General features: G+C 43.8%; 1 protein-coding gene across 2 annotated transcripts in view; it reads left to right on the plus strand.

Moving 5' to 3' along the window:
• The window catches only part of swap70.L (switching B cell complex subunit SWAP70 L homeolog), a 33132-nt gene extending 12866 nt beyond the window's left edge, over positions 1–20266 (plus strand). For both annotated transcript variants that reach the window (XM_018257296.2, XM_018257297.2), the window contains exons 2-12: positions 3548–3688; positions 8758–8931; positions 11232–11459; positions 13037–13183; positions 14960–15068; positions 15682–15863; positions 16377–16484; positions 16671–16837; positions 18975–19173; positions 19527–19623; positions 19804–20266. In XM_018257296.2, coding sequence (XP_018112785.1) covers positions 3548–3688; positions 8758–8931; positions 11232–11459; positions 13037–13183; positions 14960–15068; positions 15682–15863; positions 16377–16484; positions 16671–16837; positions 18975–19173; positions 19527–19623; positions 19804–19916 — 1665 coding nt within the window. In that variant the 3' untranslated portion in view covers positions 19917–20266. The remainder of the gene's footprint in view (positions 1–3547; positions 3689–8757; positions 8932–11231; positions 11460–13036; positions 13184–14959; positions 15069–15681; positions 15864–16376; positions 16485–16670; positions 16838–18974; positions 19174–19526; positions 19624–19803) is intronic.
• Positions 20267–27832: the final 7566 nt, after the last annotated feature.

The following is a 27832-nucleotide window of genomic DNA, read 5'->3' on the forward strand; positions in this document are numbered from 1 at the left end:
CTTTTTATTCCTCCTCTTTCTATTCAGGCCTCTCCTATTCATATTCCAGTCTCTTATTCAAATCACTTCATGGTTGCTAGGGGAATTTGGACACTAGCAACCAGATGGCTGAAACTGCAAACTGGAGAGCTGCTGAATAAAAAGCTAAATAAGTCAAAAACCACAAATAATAAAAAATGAAAACCAATTGCAAATTGTCTCAGAATATCCCTCTCTACATCATACTAACAGTTCATGTAAAGGTGAAAAACCCCTTTAATATTAAAGATGAATAACGTAATTGTTACTGGTCGGCTATTGACAGTGTTCACCCGGGTGTTACTGGGAATTTCCTTCCCCCGGGGGGGGACAGACTTATTCACATTTCCGACAGTAACATCAGATCTACATTTTGTCATTTCTTTTTAAATGATACAAATGTTCTACTTCCCCTTTTCAAAGAGTTTCTGGTTATTTACTGCTAAATGGTTAAAAGGAAAAGCTTGACTTAAAGCTCAGGGCAGATTTAGCCTGATATTGTTATTATTTCCCTAATCCTTTACCTGCCCATCTGTAAGTGTGCCAATCAGTGGGTGTAAAGTCACTGTAACCAACTCTTTTCTGTTCAGCAGGAACAGTCCCTAAGTTTGCTCATAGTCTGTACAGAGAGATCCCATAAAACTATAGCAGCATAGGTATTCCCTGTACTAAGCACAATTCAGCAGGAACAGTCCCCTAAGTTTGCTCATAGTCTGTACAGAGAGATCCCATAAAACTATGGCAGCATAGGTATTCCCTGTACTAAGCACAATTCAGCAGGAACAGTCCCCTAAGTTTGCTCATAGTCTGTACAGAGAGATCCCATAAAACTATGGCAGCATAGGGTATTCCCTGTACTAAGCATAATTCAGCAGGAACAGTCCCTAAGTTTGCTCATAGTCTGTACAGAGAGATCCCATAAAACTATGGCAGCATAGGTATTCCCCTATACTAAGCACAATTCAGCAGGAACAGCCCCTAAATTTGCTCATAGTCTGTACAGAGAGATCCCATAAAACTATAGCAGCATAGGTATTCCCTGTACTAAGCACAATTCAGCAGGAACAGTCCCCTAAATTTGCTCATAGTCTGTACAGAGAGATCCCATAAAACTATAGCAGCATAGGTATTCCCTGTACTAAGCACAATTCAGCAGGAACAGCCCCTAAGTTTGCTCATAGTCTGTACAGAGAGATCCCATAAAACTATGGCAGCATAGGGTATTCCCTGTACTAAGCACAATTCAGCAGGAACAGTCCCTAAGTTTGCTCATAGTCTGTACAGAGAGATCCCATAAAACTATGGCAGCATAGGTATTCCCTGTACTAAGCACAATTCAGCAGGAACAGTCCCCTAAGTTTGCTCATAGTCTGTACAGAGAGATCCCATAAAACTATGGCAGCATAGGTATTCCCTGTACTAAGCACAATTCAGCAGGAACAGTCCCCTAAGTTTGCTCATAGTCTGTACAGAGAGATCCCATAAAACTATGGCAGCATAGGGTATTCCCTGTACTAAGCACAATTCAGCAGGAACAGTCCCTAAGTTTGCTCATAGTCTGTACAGAGAGATCCCATAAAACTATGGCAGCATAGGTATTCCCTGTACTAAGCACAATTCAGCAGGAACAGTCCCCTAAGTTTGCTCATAGTCTGTACAGAGAGATCCCATAAAACTATGGCAGCATAGGTATTCCCCTATACTAAGCACAATTCAGCAGGAACAGCCCCTAAATTTGCTCATAGTCTGTACAGAGAGATCCCATAAAACTATGGCAGCATAGGTATCCCCTGTACTAAGCACAATTCAGCAGGAACAGCCCCTAAGTTTGCTCATAGTCTGTACAGAGAGATCCCATAAACTATGGCAGCCAGGGCCGCCATCAGGGGGGGACAGGGGGGACAAGCGTACCGGGCCCGGGCATGAAGGGGGGGCCCGGCAGCGCTGCATTTTTTGAAGATCCGGGCCCCCCTTACGAGCGCCCGAGCCGTACATCTGCCTCTTGCGTTGCCGAATGCGGAAGTGCCGAAAAGCCGAAGCCGATGCGCCGAAAAGACCCGAAGTCACGGAAAAAGCCGAAGTCCCGAAGCGCCGAAAAGACCCGAAGTACCGAAGCGCCGAAAAGACCCGAAGTCACGAAAACAGCCGAAGCCGAAGTCCTGAAGCAGCGCAAAGACCCGAAGTCACGAAAACAGCCGAAATTGAAGTCCTGAAGCTGTGAAAAGACCCGAAGTCACGAAAGGAGGCGAAGTTGAAGTACTGAAGCCATGAGTTCAATTCTACTGAACACCAGTTTGTGTTTTTTTTTTTTTTTAATCCTCTGGCCACCAATGTATTATTTTAATATTCTATAGGCCCCTGCCACCGATCTTTTTTTTAAAACATTTTTTTTTGGGGCCCCAATTTTTTTTTTAACTCGTACGGGGCCCCTTGCCACCATTGTTTTTTTTGTTTTTTTTTTAAAAAAAATATATATTTTTTTGGCGGCCCCAATTTTTTTAACTTGTAAGGGGGCCCCTTACAAAATTTGTTTTGGGGTCCCAATTTGTTTTTAACTGATAAGGGGGCCCCTGCCGCCAATGGTTTTTTTTTTCAAAAAAAAAAATTATTTATTTTTCAAATTTTTTTTTGGGGCCCCAATTTGTTTTTAACTTATAAGGGGGCCCCTGCCACCAATGTTTGTTTTTTTTTTGTTTTTTTTTACATTTTTTTTTTGTTGGGGCCCCAAGTTTTTTTTAACTTATAAGGGGGCCCCTGCCACCAATGTTTTTTTTTACGGGGGCCCTGATCATCAATAGATTTTTACAACTTGTGTGGGGGGCTTACTTTTTTAGCGCTGATGTCTGTGTGGTCTTTTAACTGCGATGTGGAGTGGGCGGGATATGGGGTGGAGCTTGGTCGTCAGTGTGGGCGGGGCCCAGGGGGCCCCAAAAATTTTGTTGTACGGGGCCCCGTGATTTCTAATGGCGGCCCTGATGGCAGCATAGGTATTCCCTGTACTAAGCACAATTCAGCAGGAACAGTCCCTAAGTTTGCTCATAGTCTGTACAGAGAGATCCCATAAAACTATGGCAGCATAGGTATTCCTCTGTACTAAGCACAATTCAGCAGGAACAGTCCCTAAGTTTGCTCATAGTCTGTACAGAGAGATCCCATAAAACTATGGCAGCATAGGTATTCCCTGTACTAAGCACAATTCAGCAGGAACAGTCCCCTAAGTTTGCTCATAGTCTGTACAGAGAGATCCCATAAAACTATGGCAGCATAGGTATTCCCTGTACTAAGCACAATTCAGCAGGAACAGCCCCTAAGTTTGCTCATAGTCTGTACAGAGAGATCCCATAAAACTATGGCAGCATAGGTATTCCCTGTACTAAGCACAATTCAGCAGAAACAGTCCCTAAGTTTGCTCATAGTCTGTACAGAGAGATCCCATAAAACTATGGCAGTATAGGTATTCCCTGTACTAAGCACAATTCAGCAATTATTTGTATTTACTGATGAAACCGACTTATTTATTGTTCCCCAGGTTCTGTCCCACAATCTCTGCACGTTACTTAATGTCCCACATGATCCGGTGGCCTTGGAGGAACATTTTGGAGACAATGACTTGGGTCCGGTGTCCAATCAGGGCTACATGCCTTATCTCAACAAATTCATCCTGGACAAGGTAAGTAAATATCATCCCAGCACAGGTTCCCAGAGATGGTGGGGGAGATGCCGGGGGCAGGGTGGGGGTGAAAGGGGCTTCTGCTTGTTTCAAGGGGAAACACAAAGTACAGGTTAATGGTACCAATATATATTAACATGATGCCACTGCTTAAAGGGGGTTGTTCACCTTTAAATAAACTGTTAGTATAACGTAGAGAGGGATATTCTGAGACACTTTGAAATTGGTTTTAATTTTTTATTATTTGTGGTTTTTGACTTATTTAGATTTTTATTCGGAAGCTCTTCAGTTTGTAATTTCAGCCATCTGGTTGCTAGGGTCCAAATTCCCCTAGCAACCATGCACTGATTTAAATAAGAGACTGGAATATGAATAGGAGAGGCCTGAATAGAAAGAGGAGGAATAAAAAGTAGCAATAACAATACATTTGTAGCCTTACAGAGCATTTGTTTTTTTTTTAGATGGAGTCAGTGACCCCCTATTTGAAAGCTGGAAAGATTTAAAAAAAGAAAGCAAATAATTCAAAAAACTATAAAAATAAATAAATAAAGAAGACCAATTGAAAAGTTGCTTAGAATTAGCCATTCTATAATACAACTTAAAGGTGAGCCAGCCGTTTAAGGCAAAGGTTAAACTCATTTCAGCAGTTCCCCTTTGTGGCTGCACTAAGCCTATACCATATAATGCCTCTCACTGCACAAGGTGACGTCACAACGGGGTAGGCAGCGGCAATGGGTTTATAGCGACGGCCCGACTGGGCGAGATAGAATCTCCTCTCCTCCTTTGTTTGGAAGCTGGAGCCGATCCTTAGTTGCACTTAGCGAAACCTCCCTTTAACCCTTCTCACCCCCTTCTCTGCACATCAGGGTGGAAATTATTAGCCGGTGGCAGAACAATGGGATTGTGACGTCGTCTGGGAAATGCACAATAGCTGCTCTCCAGGGGAGATAAACTTGGCTCTGTGTAGGGATACTCCTATTACTGTGCTTATAAAAAGCAGCTCATTGTTGGGAAAGTGATCCGGCCTTCCTTATGTGCAGAGTGGGGGGCAAACGTCACCCCTCTGATCATTTTCCTTTGCGTTCTCTCATGTGGTTGTGTAATATAATGTGTGCTTTCCTATACATTCCCATACTGTACAATTGAGGCCTATCATTCACCTCCGTCCCTGCTGTAGAAGAGCTTGCAATCTAATACCCCAGCCTCAGGGACACCCATTGCTTTACAAGTTGTCTTTGGACTGGGGAAGGTACAGGGGGTTTGTACAGGGCCCCAACTGTGTAAGAGGCACCCAAGTGCGACCCTACTGGAGACCTCCATATGGTAAGTGACCCCTACACAATTGGCTCAGATAGTGGCCTGGTCAAACCTGAACCCAGAACCCTAGCTCTGCAGGGCTGAATAAAGAAGAGTGTTGGACTGGCCTCCTCAAGCACTTCACTAGCCGCTGGGCCTGGTGGTGGTTGCAGTTGCCATTAGCCCTTTCTGTTATAACAATCGTAGTTGTCTATAACACTTGTCACTGTAGTAATTGCTGTGAGACGGGCTCTGCTTGTCAGGTTCTTTGGTGGACCTGGTCCAAACTTGGTGGAGAATGCGGGTTCTTCGCATGACAAAATGTCACCGCTGATACTATTGGTGGGTGATTCCTATTCTCTGGGGCAAGTAGCAGTACAGATAAAAGCCATAGGCATTATTGTCCTCATCACTAGGAAGGGAGGTGTGTCCCAGAGAATAACTTCCCCCAGTGCAGTTCATTTAGTTTTGGGACTGGAGTTTGCAAGGTGGCCCTTTGGCTTTAAAACTCAGTCTTCCCATTCATTCTGCTTCACGTAGGATTTCCAGATTATTTTTGTCGTACATTCATTGCTCCAAAAATATCCCCAGGAACCTTCCTGTCACATGTGTGTCAGGCCACAGCCCAGGAACGTCTGAGCTTGGAAGCTTTAAATAACAAGCCATGAATCACTGTGGTTATGGCCTAAACTGGTGATCAAAAGATACTAAGTGGCAAAAATATGGGGGCACCTGTCTGGCCAACATCTCATCAGCCCCTACTCTTCTGGGGAGGTTCCTACTAGATGTTGGAACATTGTTGCTGGGAGTTGTTTCCATTCAGCCACAAGAGCATTAGTGAGGTTGGGCACTGATGTTGGGGATCAGGCTCACAGTCGGGGTTCCAATTCATCCCGTAGGGGTTCAGTTGGATTGCCCCACTTTGATGCTATAACTGCCCCTACTCTTGTGGGAGGTCCCATTAGATGTTGGAATATTGTTGCTGGGAGTTGCTTCCATTCAGACACAAGAGCATTAGTGAGGTTGGACACTGATGTTGGGGATCAGGCTCACAGTCGGGGTTCTAATTCATCCCAGAGGGATTCAGTTGGGTTGCCCCCCCTTTGATGCTATAACTGCCCCTACTTTTCTGGGAGGTCCCACTAGATGTTGGATCATTGTTGCTTTGAGTTGATGCTGGGAGTTGCTTCCATTCAGACACAAGAGCTTTAGTGAGGTTGGGCACTGATGTTGGGGATCAGGCTCACAGTCGGGGTTCCAATTCATCCCACAGGGGTTTAGTTGGGTTGCCCCTCCCTTTGGTGCTGTAACTGCCCCATCTCTTCTGGGTAGGTTCCCACTAGATGTTAGAACATTGCTGCTGGGAGTTGTTGCTGGGAGTTGCTTCCATTTAGCCACAAGAGCATTAGTGAGGTTGGGCACTGATTTTGGGGATCAGGCCTGGCTCACATTTGGGGTTCCAGTTGATCCCCTAGGGGTTCCGTTGGGTTGAGATCAGGGCTCTGTGCAGTTGGTCATAATAGAGGCTAAAGGTTTTAGAAGAAAGAGGTTCTACAGAAGCCGACTACTGAAGAGCATCAGATCTGTGCAAAGACCTAAGGACTTAAGAGCAGAAGAGGTTCTGCAGGAGCTGAGGCTCTAAGATGTTGCAGGCTGTGTTGTGTTATTCCCTCGCCAATACTGACTGTGAGAACATCTCAGTGGTCCGGTAGACTTCATTGACTTGCTAGTCACAGTCCAACTCAGCTGCCCGGCCGCATGAACCAAATTAGCATGACAAGGGGAACGTGGAGCTGCTCCGCTGGGGCTTTTTGAGGAACATCTCAGCCAACGTTGCTAAGAAGGTTCCCCCTGTGTTGCAGTTGCAAATAAATGATTGATTTAGGAAGAGGGGAAGTTCCTTTTCCTTTTACAAAGAGCCTGTTGTTTAGCCGCCCTCCCTCCGTGCCCATTGGCGCTTCTCCCAGATTTACAAATTTGCAGGAAAAGATGAAAAAATGTCCTTTGCATTCTGTGTGTTTCCAGTTATTCCTTCATTTATACCCCTGCCCTCTCTTCTTCTTTCCAGGGGGTGACACTCAGCTGTACAGTTATAGTCAGGGCAGATGTAATGGCAAATACTGAACCCCCTTCAGTTACAATACAGGACACCCCTGACTTCCTATAGTCACTGTCACTATAATTTACTAACGAGATCATCGTTACCCACTCATTTGTGCCCTTTGTGGCTAGTGGGAAATATCTCAGTTCTGACTAATAATGAGCTCAGTGTGTTGCACCCAAATAGAAATACACGTAGCAAATATAAATGTTATTATATTTATAGTAGTGCCCTGGGTACCCCTGGAACTATAGCAAGGTGACACCCCAATGTTTCTATATATCTGTAACCTTGTTATGAGCTAAGGGGGCACAGTCTGAAGGTCAGTTAGGGGGAGATTTGGGGTGAGTGATTATTTGTACCCTGGGTACCCCTGGAACTATAGCAGGGTGACTGTTACCCCAATGTTTCTATATATCTGTAACCTTGTTATGAGCTAAGGGGGCCCAGCCTGAAGGTCAGTTAGGGGGAGATTTGGGGTGAGTGTTTATTTGTACCCTGGGTACCCCTGGAACTATAGCAGGGTGACACCCCAATGTTTCTATATATCTGTAACCTTGTTATGAGCTAAGGGGGCCCAGTCTGAAGGTCAGTTAGGGGGAGATTTGGGGTGAGTGTTTATTTGAACCCTGGGTACCCCTGGAACTATAGCAGGGTGACACCCCAATGTTTCTATATATCTGTAACCTTGTTATGAGCTAAGGGGGCCCAGCCTGAAGGTCAGTTAGGGGGAGATTTGGGGTGAGTGTTTATTTGTACCCTGGGTACCCCTGGAACTATAGCAGGGTGACTGTTACCCCAATGTTTCTTTATATCTGTAACCTTGTTATGAGCTAAGGGGCCCAGTCTGAAGGCCAGTTAGGGGGAGATTTGGGGTGACTGTTTATTTGTACCCTGGGTACCCCTTGAACTATAGAAGGGTGACACCCCAATGTTTCTATACATCTGTAACCTTGTTATGAGCTAAGGGGGTCCAGTCTGAAGGTCAGTTAGGGGGAGATTTGGGGTGAGTGTTTATTTGTGCCCTGGGTACCCCTGGAACTATAGCAGGGTGACACCCCAATGTTTCTATATATCTGTAACCTTGTTATGAGCTAAGGGGGCCCATTCTGAAGGTCAGTTAGGGGGAGATTTGGGGTGAGTGTTTATTTGAACCCTGGGTACCCCTGGAACTATAGCAGGGTGACTGTTACCCCAATGTTTCTTTATATCTGTAACCTTGTTATGAGCTAAGGGGCCCAGTCTGAAGGCCAGTTAGGGGGAGATTTGGGGTGACTGTTTATTTGTACCCTGGGTACCCCTGGAACTATAGCAGGGTGACACCCCAATGTTTCTATATATCTGTAACCTTGTTATGAGCTAAGGGGGCCCAGTCTGAAGGTCAGTTAGGGGGAGATTTGGGGTGAGTGTTTATTTGTACCCTGGGTACCCCTGGAACTATAGCAGGGTGACACCCCAATGTTTCTATATATCTGTAACCTTGTTATGAGCTAAGGGGGCCCAGTCTGAAGGCCAGTTAGGGGGATATTTGGGGTGAGTGCTTATTTGTGCCCTTTTCTTGCAGAGCTAATGGGCTGATAACAATGAGGGGGGGGGGCTGCTGCAGATCTCCCAGCATGCCCCACTAAACATGTCAATAACTCAGATTTTCATTCATTTCCCCATTATGAAGGTTCAAGAAGGTTTCAACAAAGTGGAATTTAATAGGATGTGCTGGACCCTGTGCGCAAGGAAACACCTGCCCAACTCTCCTCTGTGTATCAGTGATGACAGCGCATTCAAAGTATGGACCATATTCAACTACTTGTCCGAAGAGAAATACCCGCTGGTCATTGTGCCCGAGGAGGTAAAGTACAGACAGGAGCTGCCATACTGTTTAACATCCCTGCACTTCATCTGGTCATTGTGAGCCTGAAACACACACGGCCTGTGTTTTCTCCTTTGTCGGCAGAGCAAAGTGATTTCATTGTGACATCAGTACATGTTGCAAGTCAGAGACTCGTGGGGTTTAAGCTCTGCAAGTCTCTACAAGTGCTCTGCAGCGTTGCCATGTGGCTGCCCCCGATAATTGTCTGCTGGAATGTCCAGTGGAACAGCGCGGGGCTGAATCTCTGTCTATCACGGGATAATGAAATAAAAAGCACAGAGTTTGTCCAGAGCTACTAACCCATAGTAACCAATCAGTAACCGCTATCTGCTGATTGGTTGTTATGGGTTACTAGACCAGTAGTAACATTGCACCTTTTAATACATTACTCACTATAAATAGTGTTGCCCTGCAGGTGGCACAAGAGGGACGGCTACACTGTAAAGCTGGCCATAGACGCAAAGATCTGATCGTACGAATCGTACGATTTTCAGTGGGAGACTGTCACCAGCTTTGGTTGGACATAGATATCGTACGATTGCTGTCAGGGGCAGAACATCGGCTGATCTGTTCTTTAACTAATCTGACTGGTAAGACTTTGATCTGAATGGTTAGTGGCGGGTCGGAAGATGGGAAAGTCCGATCGTACGATGATTCATACGATCGGATCTTTGCGTCTATGGCCAGCTTTACTCTCAGGAGCCCAACAAGCCCAACATTAAGACTTCCGGCAGCCTCATATTCTCACCCCATACCCAGGCCAAGAAGCTGCTGTAATGGCCAAACCTGGGCTGAGTACTGGGATAAGTGGTGTTGCCTTGCAGAGAGTTTAGGGGCAGGAGGCAGAGAGTTAAGGAAAAGGTGGCAGAGAATGAAGGGGAAGGTGGCAGAGAGTTAAGTGGAAGGTAACAGAGTTTAGGAGAAAGAGGCAGTGAGTTGAGAAGAAGGTGGCAGAGAGTTAAGGGGAAGTTGGCAGAGAGTTAAGGGGCAGAGAATTAAGGGCAGAAGATAGAGAGTTTAGGAGAAGGTGGCAGAGAGTTTAGGAGAAGGTGGCAGAGAGTTTAGGAGAAGGTGGCCGAGAGTTTAGGAGAATGTGGCAGAGAGTTAAGGGGCAGAGAATTAAGGGCAGAAGATAGAGAGTTTAGGAGAAGGTGGCAGAGAGTTGAGAAGAAGGTGGCAGAGAGTTTAGGAGAAGGTGGCCGAGAGTTAAGGGGCAGAGAATTAAGGGCAGAAGATAGAGAGTTTAGGAGAAGGAGGCAGAGAATTCAGGGGAAGGAGGCAGAGAATTCAGGCTAAGGTGGCAGAGAATTAAGGGGCAGAAGAAAGAGAGTTTAGGGGCAGGAGGCAGAGAATTAAGGGGCAGGAGGCAGAGAGCTGAGAGTTCAGGGGAAGCTGGTGTGTTACTAGTAATGGAATTAGAAAAATCTTGACTGAGGTGGAATCACATTGACGACCACAAACAGAGCTGAGCTGAGTTGGCATCTCACTTCCCCTTTAGATCGTTCTTTGAAATCTCCATTTCTTCTATAACAGGAGCAATTTGGTTGGCCTCTTACACCCCCATGATGTTTATTATCTCCCCCCCTACTCCTCCAGGCTCCCTATACTGTAAGTGAATGAAAACCCTCTCACCTACTGGTGGTTATTAGAGGAATCCTGTCTGACAGCAGGTGAAATAACCTGGGGAAATCCCTGTGTTGCCGATGGGAGAAAATAAATAAAAGATGTTTGGGGAGTTGGAGTCTGAGGTTTAATAGAATAAATATTGGTTTCAACTCAGGTTCCTCCGTCTGTTCTTTATTCTCCATTATAGTTAGAAAGAAGGACAACAGTTTCCTTTTCTAGTAAATACAAAGCAAAAGACTATGATCATTATAAGGCAGCATTTAGTGTGCCAGGAGTCGTAACTGACAGTGTCTAAAAAGCTTCTACTGGTGCAAATAAAGGACGAGATCCTTATCTGCCACTTCATCTGGTTTCTCTCTACAATGAACTGCCGTTTCCAGACACTTCCGTTTCTTATGGTTTCAGCAGTTTGTATAAAGTTCATGTTATTGTAAAGAAAGGGAGTGATTATGGGTCTGGCAGCCTTTAAACAGCAGGGGGCAGTGTCACAGCTGGAGGGCAGCAGGGTGGGCAGCCATTATCAATGGTCATTTCTGCCCAAGGTTCTAAATCTGATGGTCAGGGCATGCGCCATGTCTTTATGCAAAGGCAGAGTTCCCCTTTAAATGATTTCAGGTGGAACAAAGACTAAATGGCGCCCGTTGATGTTGCAGATCGAGTATTTGCTGAAGAAGCTGACGGAGGCCATGGGAGGAGGTTGGCAGCAGGCCCTGTTCGAGGACTACAAGGTGGCGCTGGATAAGAAGCAAAACGGCCTCTCGGTCTGGGAACTGATTGAACTCATTGGCAGGGGCCAGTTCAGCAAAGGCATGGACCACGCCACCGTATCCATGGCCATCAACGAAGTCTTTAACGAGCTCATTTTGGACATTCTGAAGCAGGTAAGCACATCATTTCCATTGGTCCTGTTTGATACTTGGGGCTTGGACTTTTACCTCCTTATAGTTGGAGTCACTGAACCTTAGTTATTAGAAATACATGGACCCCCCATGAAGGAGCCCTGTAGGGGCAACAAGTTTTGTTCAAGCTGATGATTGGCCTGGAATGCCATGTAAAACCTCATTGGCTTATCCACAGCACAATAAAAGGTGGCGCTGTTCTATTATAGACTTATGGGAACTGTCCAGCTTCTATAGATGGTGGAAAGGAGGTACTGCAGCCTCTCTTCGCAATCTGGTCCCTCCCCAACATCAACTGCATCTACCTTGGACCTTCCAATTGACCGGAAGATGTCTATTGTAGAAGAACAGGCTATCATTTGGATTTTGGCCCAACACACCACCACTTGGCCTGTACTGAGCCAGTACCAGAGCCAACCAGCCTACAAGTGTCTCTTAGGGTTGCCACCTGGCCGGTAAAAATTGTGGTTGATCTTAATGTTATTAATAGGGAATAAAGATAAATATATAGGAAGGCCAGTGATCCCAATGTTATTAATAGGGAATAAAGATAAATATATAGGAAGGCCAGTGATCCCAATGTTATTAATAGGGAATAAAGATAAATATATAGGAAGGTCGGTGATCCCAATGTTATTAATAGGGAATAAAGATAAATATATAGGAAGGTCAGTGATCCCAATGTTATTAATAGGGAATAAAGATAAATATATAGGAAGGTCAGTGATCCCAATGTTATTAATAGGGAATAAAGATAAATATATAGGAAGGTTAGTGATCCCAATGTTATTAATAGGGAATAAAGATAAATATATAGGAAGGTCAGTGATCCCAATGTTATTAATAGGGAATAAAGATAAATATATAGGAATGCCGGTATTTTTTTCCAGAAAAACTGGCAACCCTAGTGTCCCTATGAATAAATGGCACTGCCCATAATCATCATCATCATTATCTCTATGTAAATAAACAATGTTAAGCTTTGGAATCCGCAGATTGAGTCCTCAGCGGAGCTCACAATAGGGAATGTGTGTGTTGCACGGGGCACTACAAGGCTTTGTGCAATGTATTTACATGTTATTGAAATCAAATAAAGCCCCAAACTAAACAAACATTCTGCAGCGGGGTGGGGCCTCATTAGCCGACTCTTAAAGGAGAACCTAAGCCAAAGGAAAAATGCAGAAGGAGCTTCTTCATGAAGCCATGAACCATGTGTGGTTTCTCTTGCATAGCTTGGGCGGGAGTAGTCTTCCCTTTGAATGGGGGATTTTTAAGGCTTCATAGAAACTCTGGATATTCTTCACAGATAAATTCAATTTTAAGCTGAGGGTTAAGTGGCCCTTGAAGTGCAGATAACTCATGAAAACTGAGTACTTTCCACCTACCGGGATTGTGCAACGGTTACTGGACTTGTATCAATGCTCCTTGTCTGGGGAAGTTGGGAGGAAGATAAGAGAACAAATGGATAGACATCTTCCATGGGTTTGTCACCACAGCTGAAGGCAAATGGAAGGGCGTCTTCCATGATTTTATTTCCATCTTGTTTTTTTTCTTTTCAGGGATATTTGTTAAAAAAAGGGCACAAAAGGAAGAACTGGAACGAGCGCTGGTTCGTGCTGAAGCCAAACATAGTAACGTATTACTGCAGCGAGGATCTGAAGGATAAAAAAGGAGAAATTATTCTGGACCAAAATTGCTGCGTGGAGGTAACACACTGATCACAGAGGAGCAAGACTTGTAATAAAGGCACCTGATTGGCTGACGGGCTGTAAGGCTGGTGGCTTATCAATGGCATATTCTTTATATTTTGCCCCACCTACTGTTGATTTGCGCTATTGCTATCATCAGTCTTTACTGGTGCCATCTTGTCCTACTGTCTCCATCTTGTCCTACTGTCTTAATCTTGTCTTACTGTCTTCATTTTGCCCTACTTTCTCAATCTTCTAATACTGTCTCCATCTTCTCCTACTATCTCCATCTTTTCCTACTGTCTCAATCTTGCCCTACTGTCTTCATCTTGTCCTACTGACTCCATCTTGCTCTACTGTCTCCATCTTGCTCTACTGTCTCAATCTTGCCCTACTGTCTCCATCTTGCCCTACTGTCTTCATCTTGTCCTACTGTCTCCATCTTGCTCTACTGTCTCCATCTTGCTCTACTGTCTTCATCTTGACCTACTGTCTCCTTCCTTGCCCTACTCTCTCCATCTTCTAATACTGTGTCCATCTTGTCCTGCTGTCTCAATCTTGCCCTACTGTCTCCATCTTGTCCTACTGTCTCCATCTTGCCCTACTGTCTCCATCTTGTCCTACTGTATCCATCTTGTCCTACTGTCTCCATCTTGCTCTATTGTCTTCATCTTGACCTACTGTCTCCATCTTGCCCTACTCTCTCCATCTTCTAATACTGTGTCCATCTTGTCCTGCTGTCTCCATCTTGCCCTACTGTCTCCATCTTGTCCTACTGTATCCATCTTGTCCTACTGTCTCCATCTTGCCCTACTGTCTCCATCTTGTCCTACTGTATCCATCTTGTCCTACTGTCTCCATCTTGTCCTACTGTCTCCATCTTGCCCTACTGTCTCCATCTTGTCCTACTGTATCCATCTTGTCCTACTGTCTCCATCTTGCCCTACTGTCTCCATCTTGTCCTACTGTATCCATCTTGTCATACTGTCTCCATCTTGTCTTACTGTCTCCATCTTGTCCTACTGTCTCAATCTTGCACTACTGTCTCCATCTCCTCCTACTGGATCCATCTTTTCTACATTGCCTACTATGAGGGTGTGTAACAATACAGTTTTGCTCTTCTCCTCATTCTCTACTGTCCGCAGCTTGTTCTACTGTTTCACCTTGCACTAACATCTTCATGTTGCCAATTATTAAGGCTAATAGGGGCAATAGAAAATGTCTTGGGGAGAGTTAAGGAGTGTAAAGTGCCCAATGGTATTCAGTGTATGACTGTAAAAACAGATCTATTTCCCAAAGGTTTGGGGTATCTAAGTTCTCTGCCCTCTCCCCAGCTTGGCTTTGATTAATAATGTAGAATCTCTTTAAATAAATCTATTTATGTCTTTGACTCCAGCTACTCTAACCTGCCAGGCCTCTTGTGTCAAGTTAACTTCCCATTATCCCTTTTCATCATCTCATTCATTATTTAGAGGAACTGATGATCACTTTAATCACAGTCAGGGGAGGCCGAGAGCATCTCTATCATATAATACTTGGGTTTCCATCCCTCTCATTTTTGGACAATACAATGCACGAGCCATGGAGGACATTGTCAAATGATGTCTGGTTACATGTCGCCCAACTCTTCTGACCTTACCAACGTATTCCAAATAGCAACAAAGAGCAGGGCCAACATGTGGAGAGTTAGAGCAGGATCACTTGAGAGACCCTCTCTTCTTTATCTTTCTGTATCAGGGGGTTCTAAACCTGTGGGTCAATAAGTAAATTAAGTTCTCTTATATTTAACCCTAGTCATTGCCAGACAAAGACGGGAGAAAGTGTCTCTTTGTTGTGAAATGTCTGGAGAGAAGTTACGAGATCAGTGCATCAGATAAAAAGAAAAAACAAGAATGGATCCAAGGTGAGTTGGAAACCAGATATTGGGTCTAATGAAGTTCATGATGTCTCAAAGTTACTATTCATAGTATTCTATGGTAGGGTAGTTCTCAGGTTTCAGGCTACAGACCTTATTTTATACCCTTAGGGGGTATCCAGGTTTTCAGGCATTACAGGCCCTGCAAAATGACTAGGTCTGGTTCTACAGAAGTTGACCTACAACTTTAATCCAAAGCCGTTCTGGTGGTTCAAAGCCTACTTATATCTGACCGATAAATTGGCGTCTATGTGTCGTGCCTAAATGATGTCCACCCAAGCTGATATCTTTGGAAGCTAGGTCACATATCAAGCTAAAGGGCTACAAGGGCTCTCCTTGTGGGTCTGTAGACACCATAAACTATTGGGAGGCCAGCTGGAGAGCCATAATAGGCAAAGATCCATTCACTTGTTGACCTTTAGCCTAATGACATACCTGGAAGGCTGTTGAAGTTTAGAAGGAACATCTAGAACTTCTAGGGTGTCCCGCTGATGCTTATTTGGAGGATTAGAAAGTCATGGAAATGTTGAAGAGTGGTTCCTAAAGACCCAGTCTGTCTACTTGTTGGACCTATCTACTAACCTGCCTGATCTCCCCGCAGCCATACAGACGGTAGTAAATCTGCACAAGTTCCAACTCCCTCCGCCACACAAGGAGGCCCGTCAGAAACGAAGGGCTTTGCGGAAGAAATTGCTGGCGGAGCAAGAAGAGATGGAGAAGAAGATGAAGGAGCTACAGCTGGCCAACGAGACCAAGCAGCAGGAGTTAGAAGTCATGAGAAAGGTGAGAGCAAAGAAATGGAGGGTGGGGTCCTTTGTCTATGAGAAAAGTCTTTGACAATTGCCCTTAAACAATGATGTGAGCCACGGGCAGAGGGATTTACTGGATTTTAACTTGGAAAGTTCCTGTTAATTGCAAATTGACACTGATTGGCCAGACCACATGAGGTCCAGTTGGAGGCCCACAGGCAGGTGCAACCCTCCAGAACAGTTTTATGGCATTGGGTCCCTAAAGGCTTTATGAGCATTTTGATATAATTTGGCCTTCAGAAAATTTGGATCTCCTTAGATTATGGGCCTACACCTGTGGTCCTGACCAGCCTTGGAAACCCTGGAGCTACCACCATCTTCAAGCTGGCAGTGATTGATATCTAGCATCAAAACGCCAGTGTATTTGCCCAAATCGGTTGCACACACGGCTCTTGGGTTTGTAGACGAGTCACGCTTCATTTAAAAAATAAATAAATACAGATTTTATTGAGAAAAAAAATCAGCAATTTTATTTTTATTATCCCAGGAACTGAGGGAGGCAGCGGCTCAAGCAATGGAGGAAGAGAGGAAACGTCAGGAGACGCAAGTGCAGTTACAGGACCGATTCCAAACAGAAATGGAAAGAGAACTTTTGGTAAATAAATCCCTTGTACCCCATATATATATATACTGTATATACTATAGACACCCAGGGGTGCTAATTGGTTTCACTAGAGGTTGCCGCCATGTTGTATCTCAGTTGGGAATTTATCTGTTGGGTCAGGGACTGGCCTGGGCAATGGCGGATAAAGCAAACGGTTTCTTTTTGTAATCTGAACAGATCCGCCGGCAAATGGAAGCGCAGGTGGCACAGAAATCGAATGAACTACAACAGAATCTAATTCGGGTGCGGGAGTTGGAGGAAATGTACCAGAAGCTTCAGGAGGCGCTGGATGATGAGAAACAAGCGCGTCAGGAGGAGGAGAACGCCAGGCTTCATCAGGCACAGTATGGACTTCTTCTCCTCTCCATCTATTGGCTGCTTGTCTCTGCTCCTTCCCTCTCATTGGTGCAATCACAACCATAGCTTATAGCTACTTACCCTAATGTGTCCCCTAAGGCATCAAATGGAGCAGGTTTTGGCTGCTGCTTCCAAATGACAAGACCCAGGAACAGCACCAGATTTATGGACCTTGTGTATTTCACAGACTTTCCCTAAGGAAGAACTAGCATCAGAAATAGCAGCAACACACGTTGTACCCTAGATTAAGGCCTAATGTGTAATATACACACTCATGCATGCTTGTACACACTCAAATACACTGAGACATGCTCTTGCACACTTAAATTCACTCTCATACACAATCAAGTACACTGGACACAACTGTACATACTCGTAAACACTTGTGCACACTCAGACACAATCATGCACGCTCATACACACTCAGACACACTTGTATACACGTGTGCACACTCAAACAAAATCATGCATGCTCATACATAATTGTGCACACACAAGCACACTCCAACACACAATAATGCACACTCATACACACAGACACACTCATGCTCACTCAAACACACGTGTGCGCATTCATACCCAATCATACACACTCAGAAACAATGATACACACATGTGCACAGACACAATGCACGCTCATACATTATTGTGCAAACACAAGCACGCTCATGCACACTCACATGCACACAATAATACACACTCATGCACACTCACATGCACACAATAGTACACACTCATGCACACTCACATGCACACAATAATACACACTCAGATGCACACAATAATACACACTCATGCACACTCACATGCACACAATAATACACACTCATGCACACTCACATGCACACAATAATACACACTCATGCACACTCAGATGCACACATTCATACACACTCATGCACACTTATGTACTTTGAGACACACTTATCAATCCTCATCCCCCACAGTGAATCACTCATTATTACCAATGTACAATGTACAACGTCCCTGCTACATACTCAGTATAGTCATTTAAAATCAGAGCGTAACCCACTTTTTCCTTTTCATCACGACTAACGTTTTTGACTTCACGTTTATTTGACAAAATTATGGCTGCCCCTCTATTGTGCCCAAGGCTTCTGGTCATGATTAAATGTCGGCTTTACATAGTGATGAGCAACAATTACCCTCCATCAGTTACTCTGTATTTTGTGTTGAAGTTTCTGCAAAATATTGATGAAGACTCGCTGCCCAATTACAGGTCCCTGTGGTGCTTTTTATATTGTGGGGCAATGGCGCCACCTTGTGTGGAATAATAGGACTTCATGGAATGAGGATTTCAATGTATTCAAATTATACAGGGGATTTGTTCCCAAGTCCTTCCTCTCACCCAGATGATCAGAAATACTTATTATTTACTGACTGGGGAAAAGTCCTCATCTCAAATACTAAATTTTGACCTCTTTCCACTAATTTATATCAGTAATGCTAAAAAATACTTCTATAGCCCTAGGGGAGGGGCAGGCTCAGGGGTTGGTTCAAAGTCAGTAATTTCGGCCTTTTCAGTTTATAAAATAAATGTCTTCCTATATTCCTTCTTGCCTCTATACTGACAGATAGATAAATAGATGTATGACAAATAGATAGATAACAGATAGATGACAGATAGCTGGATGACAGTTAAATAACAGATATCTATCTGTTGACAGATAGATATCTGTTATATATAGATATGACAGATAATAGATTGATAGATAGATAGATAGAGAGAGAGAGAGAGAGAGAGAGAGAGAGAGAGAGAGAGAGAGAAAGAGAGAGAGAGAGATAGATAGATAGATAGATAAGATAATAGATAGATAGATGATAGAGAGAGAGAGAGAGAGAGAGAGAGAGAGAGAGAGAGAGAGAGAGAGAGAGAGAGAGAGAGAGAGAGAGATAGATGATAGATAGAGAGAGAGAGAGAGAGAGAGAGAGAGAGAGAGAGAGAGAGAGAGAGATAGATAGATAGATAGATAGATGATAGGAGATAAGAGATAGAGATAGATGTTAGATAGATACTTTAGAGATAGATAGATATATGATAGATAGATAGATAGATAGATGGATAGATACAATGAGCATTACTCACATGAGTTTGGGGTTTAGGCTTCTGGAAGAAGAGGCGGCTAAGAGAGCGGTGCTGGAGAAGCTCCATAAGGAGCAGGAAGTGGCCATTAAAATGACGGAGGCAGAGAAGAAGGAGCTGGAGCAGATCCATGAGGTGAAGGAGAAGGCCCTGCAGGAGGCAATGCAGCAACTGGAGCAACTGGAGAAGGAACGTATTCTGGCTCTAGAGCAGTACCAGGTGAGACACTCAGTTCCACCACTGGAAATCATGGGGCCAAATACTCCTAAGTAAATGTGACACCCACCCAGGTGGCCAAAGTTATTAGCTCAATGGGTGTTCTCTTAGCACAATGAGGTCCCAATTAAGAAAAATAAATCTTTATATTACACTTCCCAAACCATCCAGGACAAATTCTCCAGTGTCCCTATTTTAGTCCATGAATTGGACCACGGCACCTCTGGGCCCCCTACGGCCTCTACTAACCTGTCCTCTGTGCCTCGTGGCTTGAACCTCATGGGCCACCATACATCAAGGGATTCCAGCCAATATGACTGCCCGGTAATAATATTGTGCAACTATTCTACTTGCAGCAAGTGTCAAAGAACCTAGAGGAGGCCGCCTGCAAGACCAGATCTTGGAAAGACAAAGTCTTGCAACATGAAGGGTTAATGCGACTAATACAGCCAGGTAAGTGAAAATAGGTGAGTTTGGGGGTGAGGAATTGAGCTGGGAAGATTTTGAGGTTTCTTGACACCTTTAAATATAGATTTGCTACTTGCAATACCGCAATCTGCCTGTGTTTCCCCATAGGAAACAATGGAACAGCGCCACCTTGTTTGATTTCCTCTCTTTCTCTCTCTATTTTAGGCTCAAAGAATCCAGGGCATGTGACAAACTGGGGGCCTGCGTCGTTCACCCAAGGAGAACTGCAGCAAAGAGAGAAGTCTTGGCAAGAGAAGAGGAGCCCCAGTACGGACTAGCACCCAAGGGTGCCGGAACAATGGATTAGGGTGCAGGACTAACGGTGTGGCTTTAGTGTGTTAACGTCTGCGTTTCCGAGTTGCGTCAATAAAGTCAAAACTAAATCTGGATTTACGCCAATCTGAGCTCTAGCTAACGCCCCCGCGGATCAGTGGGCGGGATTTGCACGGAATAAAAGCCCAGTGACATCACATCAGAAATAGAACCGCCTGCTCCGCTCAACTCCACGGAGAATTGCGACTAATTTTATTACTGAAGGTTTTTTTTTACGTTCTAAAATAGTGTTTTTTTGTGATAATTTCCTGCAATGTAACAAATGACATGTATAAAATCTAATTTCTGTACATTTCACCAATTTCCTCTTTTTGTGTAGAAGATTTTTTGGCCACTCCTACTGTTGACCAGCCCCCTTTAGCCTCGCCCCTTTAAAGGCAATACTAGAATCTGCCATCACAGCATCACCTGGCAGGGTGTTCCACAAGCTAAAGAGCCCCACTGTCTGTCTGTCTGTCTGCGGCAGCACTAATATAAATCTACCACTAGATGGCAGCATTGCACTGGGCTCTGGAAATGCTAAACTGCATCTGATCTGTGTGCGGCTCAATGTCACTAGTGATCCTTTATTTATATAGAGCCAACACACCCTGCACAGGTCAGTCACTTCTAGAGATAGTGGGTCAGTGATTGTAAGTGGGTCAGTGAATTCTAGAGATTGTGGGTCAGTGAGTTCTAGAGATTGTTAGTGGGTCAGTGAATTCTAGAGATTGTTAGTGGGTCAGTGAGTTCTCGATATTGTTAGTGGGTCAGTGAATTCTAGAGATTGTTAGTGGGTCAGTGAGTTCTCGATATTGTTAGTGGGTCAGTGAATTCTAGAGATTGTTAGTGGGTCAGTGAATTCTAGAGATTGTTAGTGGGTCAGTGAATTCTAGAGATTGTTAGTGGGTCAGTGAGTTCTCGATATTGTTAGTGGGTCAGTGAATTCTAGAGATTGTTAGTGGGTCAGTGAATTCTAGAGATTGTTAGTGGGTCAGTGAGTTCTCAATATTGTTAGTGGGTCAGTGAATTCTAGAAATTGTTAGTGGGTCAGTGAATTCTAGAGATTGTTTGTGGGTCAGTGAATTTTAGAAATTGTTTGTGGGTCAGTGAATTCTAGAGATTGTTAGTGGGTCAGTGAATTCTAGACATTGTAAGTGGGTCAGTGAGTTCTTGAGATTGTTTGTGGGTCAGTGAATTCTAGAAATTGTTAGTGGGTCAGTGAATTCTAGAGATTGTAAGTGGGTCAGTGAGTTCTTGAGATTGTTTGTGGGTCAGTGAATTCTAGAAATTGTTAGTGGGTCAGTGAATTCTAGAGATTGTTTGTGGGTCAGTGAATTTTAGAAATTGTTTGTGGGTCAGTGAATTCTAGAGATTGTTAGTGGGTCAGTGAATTCTAGACATTGTAAGTGGGTCAGTGAGTTCTTGAGATTGTTTGTGGGTCAGTGAATTCTAGAAATTGTTAGTGGGTCAGTGAATTCTAGAGATTGTAAGTGGGTCAGTGAGTTCTTGAGATTGTTTGTGGATCAGTGAATTTTAGAAATTGTTTGTGGGTCAGTGAATTCTAGAGATTGTAAGTGGGTCAGTGAATTCTAGACATTGTAAGTGGGTCAGTGAGTTCTTGAGATTGTTTGTGGGTCAGTGAATTCTAGAGATTGTTAGTGGGTCAGTGAATTCTCGATATTGTTAGTGGGTCAGTGAGTTCTCGATATTGTTAGTGGGTCAGTGAATTCTAGAAATTGTAAGTGGGTCAGTGAGTTCTCGAGATTGTTAGTGGGTCAGTGAATTCTAGACATTGTAAGTGGGTCAGTGAGTTCTTGAGATTGTTTGTGGGTCAGTGAATTCTAGAGATTGTTAGTGGGTCAGTGAGTTCTCGATATTGTTAGTGGGCCAGTGAGTTCTCGAGATTGTTTGTGGGTCAGTGAATTCTAGAGATTGTTTGTGGGTCAGTGAATTTTAGAAATTGTTTGTGGGTCAGTGAATTCTAGAGATTGTTAGTGGATCAGTGAATTCTAGACATTGTAAGTGGGTCAGTGAGTTCTTGAGATTGTTTGTGGGTCAGTGAATTCTAGAAATTGTTAGTGGGTCAGTGAATTCTAGAGATTGTAAGTGGGTCAGTGAGTTCTTGAGATTGTTTGTGGGTCAGTGAATTTTAGAAATTGTTTGTGGGTCAGTGAATTCTAGAGATTGTAAGTGGGTCAGTGAGTTCTTGAGATTGTTTGTGGGTCAGTGAATTCTAGAGATTGTTAGTGGGTCAGTGAATTCTAGAAATTGTAAGTGGGTCAGTGAGTTCTCGAGATTGTTAGTGGGTCAGTGAATTCTAGAAATTGTAAGTGGGTCAGTGAGTTCTCGAGATTGTTAGTGGGTCAGTGAATTCTAGACATTGTAAGTGGGTCAGTGAGTTCTTGAGATTGTTTGTGGGTCAGTGAATTCTAGAGATTGTTAGTGGGTCAGTGAGTTCTCGATATTGTTAGTGGGTCGGTGAATTCTAGAGATTGTTAGTGGGTCAGTGAGTTCTCGATATTGTTAGTGGGTCAGTGAGTTCTCGATATTGTTAGTGGGCCAGTGAGTTTTCGAGATTGTTTGTGGGTCAGTGAATTCTAGAGATTGTTAGTGGGTCAGTGAATTCTTGAGATTGTTTGTGGATCAGTGAATTCTAGAGATTGTTAGTGGGTCAGTGAGTTCTAGAGATATTTAGCCCATCACTGACTCCACGTTAATCAAGGGTCACCTAGAGCTTCTCTCTATACTGTATGTGCAGAATATGATACTCCCTGTTATGTCTCTGCTAATCCTCCCATCTGATTGGACCCGACACTCATCACTCACCAGTAACACGTCCCTGCACCCAATACTCAGCCCCTCACTCTAACTGGGAGACTGGAGATTCAAGGGCAACTATTAATGTCAGAAATATAATTTCTCTGCCGCACGATTACAGGGAAGCGAGCTCGGCCCAGATGGGTTGATTGAGCATTAAATCTATTTTGGGAGTAGGTTCCCCCTAATATATCCCAGTGTTATGTTCCAATTGTGGGGGAATGTTAATAACCTGAGCCCCTGAGCCCCTGAACCCCCTCCCACGGCAACAAAGTGAGATTTGGGGTCTGTGTCTAATGTCCAAGATATTCTTGACATTATGGCCGAATGGCTGAACAATCCCAATACAAATATAATCATAAATACATTCGCCCTTGTAGAAAACTCACCAGTTCTTCTTAATAAAGATTTTTTCAACTTTTTATTAACCTTTCTTGCTGACCTGTCTGAGGATCTCCAGAGTGGCCAACACCTCTTCTTTGTTTCTATATGAATGGCTGATACACCGATGTTATCCAATGTCTGTATCCAGTTTATGAGCTAAATGGGGCCCTGACCAAAGGGTGGACCTTCAATTGGACAACGGCCTCCACCCCGACCTTCATACTGCTCAGCTATCTCAATCCTGCCCTTCTGTCTGCATCTTACTCTAATCTTGTCATCTTTCCCTACTGTCTCCATCTTGCTCAGCTGTCTCCATCCACCCTTACTGTCTGCATCATGCCCTACTGTCTCCATCTCACCCTACTGTCTTAATCTTGTCCTATTGTCTCCATCCAGTTTACTGTCTCCAATTGCCCTAATGTCTCCATCTTGCTGAACTGTCTTCATCCAGCCTTACTGCTTCCATGTTGCCCTACTGTCTCCATCTTGACCTATTGTTTCCATTTTACCCTACTGTTTTCATCCAGTCCTACTGTCTCCATCTTGCTCTACTGTCTCCAAATTGTCCTACTGTCACCATCTTGCCCTACTGTCTCCATCTTGTCCTACTGTCTCCATCTTGGCCTACCGTCTCCATCTTGTCCTACTGTCTCCATCTTGTCCTACTGTCTCCATCTTGGCCTACCGTCTCCATCTTGTCCTACTGTCTCCATCTTGTCCTACTGTCTGCATCCTTACCTATGGTCTACATTCTGCACTACTGTCTCCATCTCATCCTACTGTCTCAGTCTTGCCATAATATCTCCATCTTGCCCTGTCTCCATCTTGCTCAACCATCTTCATCCTGCCTAAAGTCTTCATCTTGTCCTACTGTTTCCATTCAACCTTACAGTCTCCATCCTGCCTTACTTTTTCCAACTCAAGCTTTTGTCTCCATCTTGCTGAACTGCTTTCATTCTGCCCTCGCATCTCATCTAGTCCTTCTGTTGGCATCTTGCCCTTTGGATTTCATCTGGCCCTGCTACACTAATATCCTTTTCATTTCTTACCTACAAATTTTGCTCTTTTGGGCTCCAGAACCCAAGTGTTCTACTGACTCTCCTCAAAACACCTCCGGTTATGAATTCCATACAGGATATCAATCTCAGACATTGTTTTTCTGTGTTACTTAATACACATTTGGTGCCATTAATGGTAAATACACTCTGCTGTGCAATAGAAGGAACACTTTGTTCTTGTGAGTCACTTTCCCTGCACGTTGTTTCTGGACGGGATGGGGCCCCTATTAGCACTGCCCTAATCAGGGCTCCTGTCAGTGTCCTGGGAAGAGAAATCTGTGCAAAGTACTGAACTTAATAGATCAGCTCCAGAAAGTTCTCTGCAGACTCACTGTCTCATTACTGAGATAATAACTGGGGGTTGCAAGATAAGTCTCATGATGGATCAGTCACGTACACATCTAATCGCACACAGGGCTGAGATATTATGTCTGTCTGTCATTCAGTCCATCATTTCCCCCTAACATAAACATTCCTGCCTTGTTTTTTTACATGTCATATGAAAATCCTGTATTGGGCCAAAACTTGCTCTGCCGCCATTGGGAGCAGGTCTAGAACTGGACAATGTGGTGATACGACCTTTCCCAGAAATTGTTGGTTCTTTTCTTTAAAGGTAATTCATGTCCTCAGTTCAAGAGGGTCATAGACCTTCCTTAATGATGTTCTTCCACCCAAAGGTTGGGAGCTGGAAGCAATATTTTTCTGAACTCAGATTGTTATTTTTTTCCATAAAAACAATGCGTTCTCTCCTCTTACCATGTTGTAACATCTCCAAGTCCTGAGTGGCCAATCTGCACGGAGAGCTCATCCTCTCAAAATCCTGTCGAAACCAGGCAAAACCAGTTTGACTCCATTTCTCAATATCTCGTCTCCATTGATTAGTATTTGGACACATTGTATTGAAAACTCCCTCGCAGCTGTACCGTCGGCCAGCCAAGATTCTTCCTCGTCTAACACAACCGTCCCATAGAGACCTTTCGGAAACAGAGCATAATGGACTTCCATGTAGTTCTTTCCCTAAAACAAACAAATGCTGTATTGCATTCCTCATGCTAAAAATACAGGAGAAATGAGCTGTACGGTGAAGAATGCGATGGAGATATTTTAGATGTTTCCTCGCAAATAAAAAAATTTAGCAGATGACTTCACACCTGTCAGCTGAAGAGGGCTTCACAAACTGCCCAGTAATTGTAGTTTCATAGGAAAGTCACATGTAAATATAATTACAGTGGTCATCATCTATGCCCCCAAAAGTTGGGAAAACCAACCAACCATCTACTGGGAAACTGTAGATAAGTAGTGGGAATTTTCTGGTTCTTATGGTGGCTTGTTCCTATCTTCTGAAGATAAAAAAGAAGCAAACAAGGTTAGTTTCATAGGAAAGTCACATGTAAATATGATTACAGTGGACTGATCATCATCTATGCCCCCAAAAGTTGGGAAAGCCAACATCTACTGGGAAACTGTAGATAAGTAGTGGGAATTTTCTTATGGTGCTTGTTATCTTCTGAAGACATAAGACAATACAAGGACCAAAACATTCCCAGCACTTATTCCCAGAAGACTTCCGCCTTCACCAACTTCTGGGTATATGTTAAATTCATTGTTATACACAAGGGAGCATTATGTATCTTCTCTTTGTACAGGTTGGTCAAGATAATGTCTGGAATTATCTATAACATCGGGAATATTTAGAGACATATGGGATCTTCTGATTTTTGTCGACAGTATTTAGAATGGTTGAAGGTTGGTCATGAGGTAAGGTTTGGAGATAAGTTGCATATATGCACAGATAAGATCTTAGAAAACGATTATTCGTATGGTTATCTATGCGTGTATGGTGGCCTGCCAGTCCCAACTGGTTTCCATGTGCTAAGGATATTGGTTGGTTTATGGATTGGGCAGGTCTTAATGTTGGACAGTGGTTGTCAATAGTTTCCTTTTGAACCAATAGAATAACAAAAGTTGCAATTAGCAGTGACTCAGTTTCTACGTTCAGTTGTTGGGGTGGGTGACAAAGGTTATCATGTCCTGAAAGCAGCCCTATCTTCTTACTGTGAAGCTCTAGTTGGCATTCCACCATGGATTCTAACTTTTTCTATCTCCTTGGTAGTAGAGCCATTGCCTCCAGATGAAAGCAACGTTGGCTTGTGGATCTGGTCTAGTAGTTGAATATAGCTTGCCCAGTATTGTCAAGGAACCTCCTCAATTCACTTATCTTAATGTGCATGTATGGTAATTTGTCCTACAAATTGTCTTTAGATACACAAGAAAGAGCATTTTGTTCAGAGGTTCCAGTGGGGTTATTCACGCCTTTTGTTATTCACTGCGTGATAACAGTTCGCTCCATCGGAAAGATGTTTTTCCCTCTGTTGTTAATTAAGATTTCTTGGCGACGTGATACACAAATATACAGTGACAACAGCTACATTTCGGCCAAATGTTAATCCGCTTGTGCCACAGGGGCCTGTGTTTTTGTGAATCTGGGCTGAGGACTTTGTCAAGACTCATGACTCTCTTCTGTTATTTTAGGAGCATCTGGTCACTGGTGGCTGCTCCTCCTTTGCACGCTGCACTCTATTACATTACATGCCCGATATTCCTCAGAATTATATAATCATTGGGAGATGGAATTAATGAAAGATATGGCTCATTGCATGCCAGAAACTATTTTCTGCCTTATGAAAAACAACAGGAGAGGATTTAATGGGTTCCATGCTAGGCTGCTGGTGGAAGAGTTGGTGTTTTCTGCTTAGCCTTGAGCCTGAGGATTCTTTGTCCTATTTTGAAGAGGTAGCTCTAATCACAAATCTTCTATCGATACAGCCCTGAATGGTGGTGAGGCCATCTCTTCAGGTGGGACTTAGGCCTATGGTACCCTACTTTCCTGGGCAATTGTTTCAGTCAATGGGAAGTGACCCGTGGTAGTTACAGGCTGTTTTACTAGTAATTCTTTCTTCTCAAGTTCTTTAATTTTTGGTCATAAATGAAAAAAAACACCACCAACCCAACATCAAGGTAAGCCCTGTAAGGTGGTCCTAACGACTTCCGTTTGGTCATATTTGTCATAGACTTTTACCTTCTCACTGAGTTACATTGTACCTTGACTGAATTAATCCAACAGGGTCTTCTAGGGTCCACCAGAGACACCATGGGCTGAACCTTGTAGCATATAGATAGTGGCAGCTTGGAGTAGGTTCTCATGTAGGTTCTCATATAGGTCCAAAGTGGATATAAGGATGGGCTGTTGGGCATTTTTCCTTTGCTGGAGCCCAATAAGCGCTTGCACCCACCAGGAAAGCCTCTGGTAAACGTGTTCGCCAGTCCAACAAGGTGATTGTCCATCAGCGTCAAGGATCTTCAAGAGCTTGTTTAAGGCATAAGACCACCATTAAAGGGTTGGATTTTGGGGTGCTACAATCAAATAGAAGCCTCATCTTCCTTCCTCCCACAAAGACGGTGGAGGCTTAACCATTTAACTTAAAACCCCTGCCTCTAAAAATATATGCACTTACAAATCATGACTTACTAGTTATGGGCCCATGGAATGTGCATAGATCAGCCCCCTCTTTTTGTGGTTTTGTCCAATATTAAGTCAAAGCATATGAAAACAAATGTGC

The sequence above is a fragment of the Xenopus laevis genome, chromosome 4L (genome assembly GCF_017654675.1).
Source record: "Xenopus laevis strain J_2021 chromosome 4L, Xenopus_laevis_v10.1, whole genome shotgun sequence".
Lineage (NCBI taxonomy): Eukaryota > Metazoa > Chordata > Amphibia > Anura > Pipidae > Xenopus > Xenopus laevis.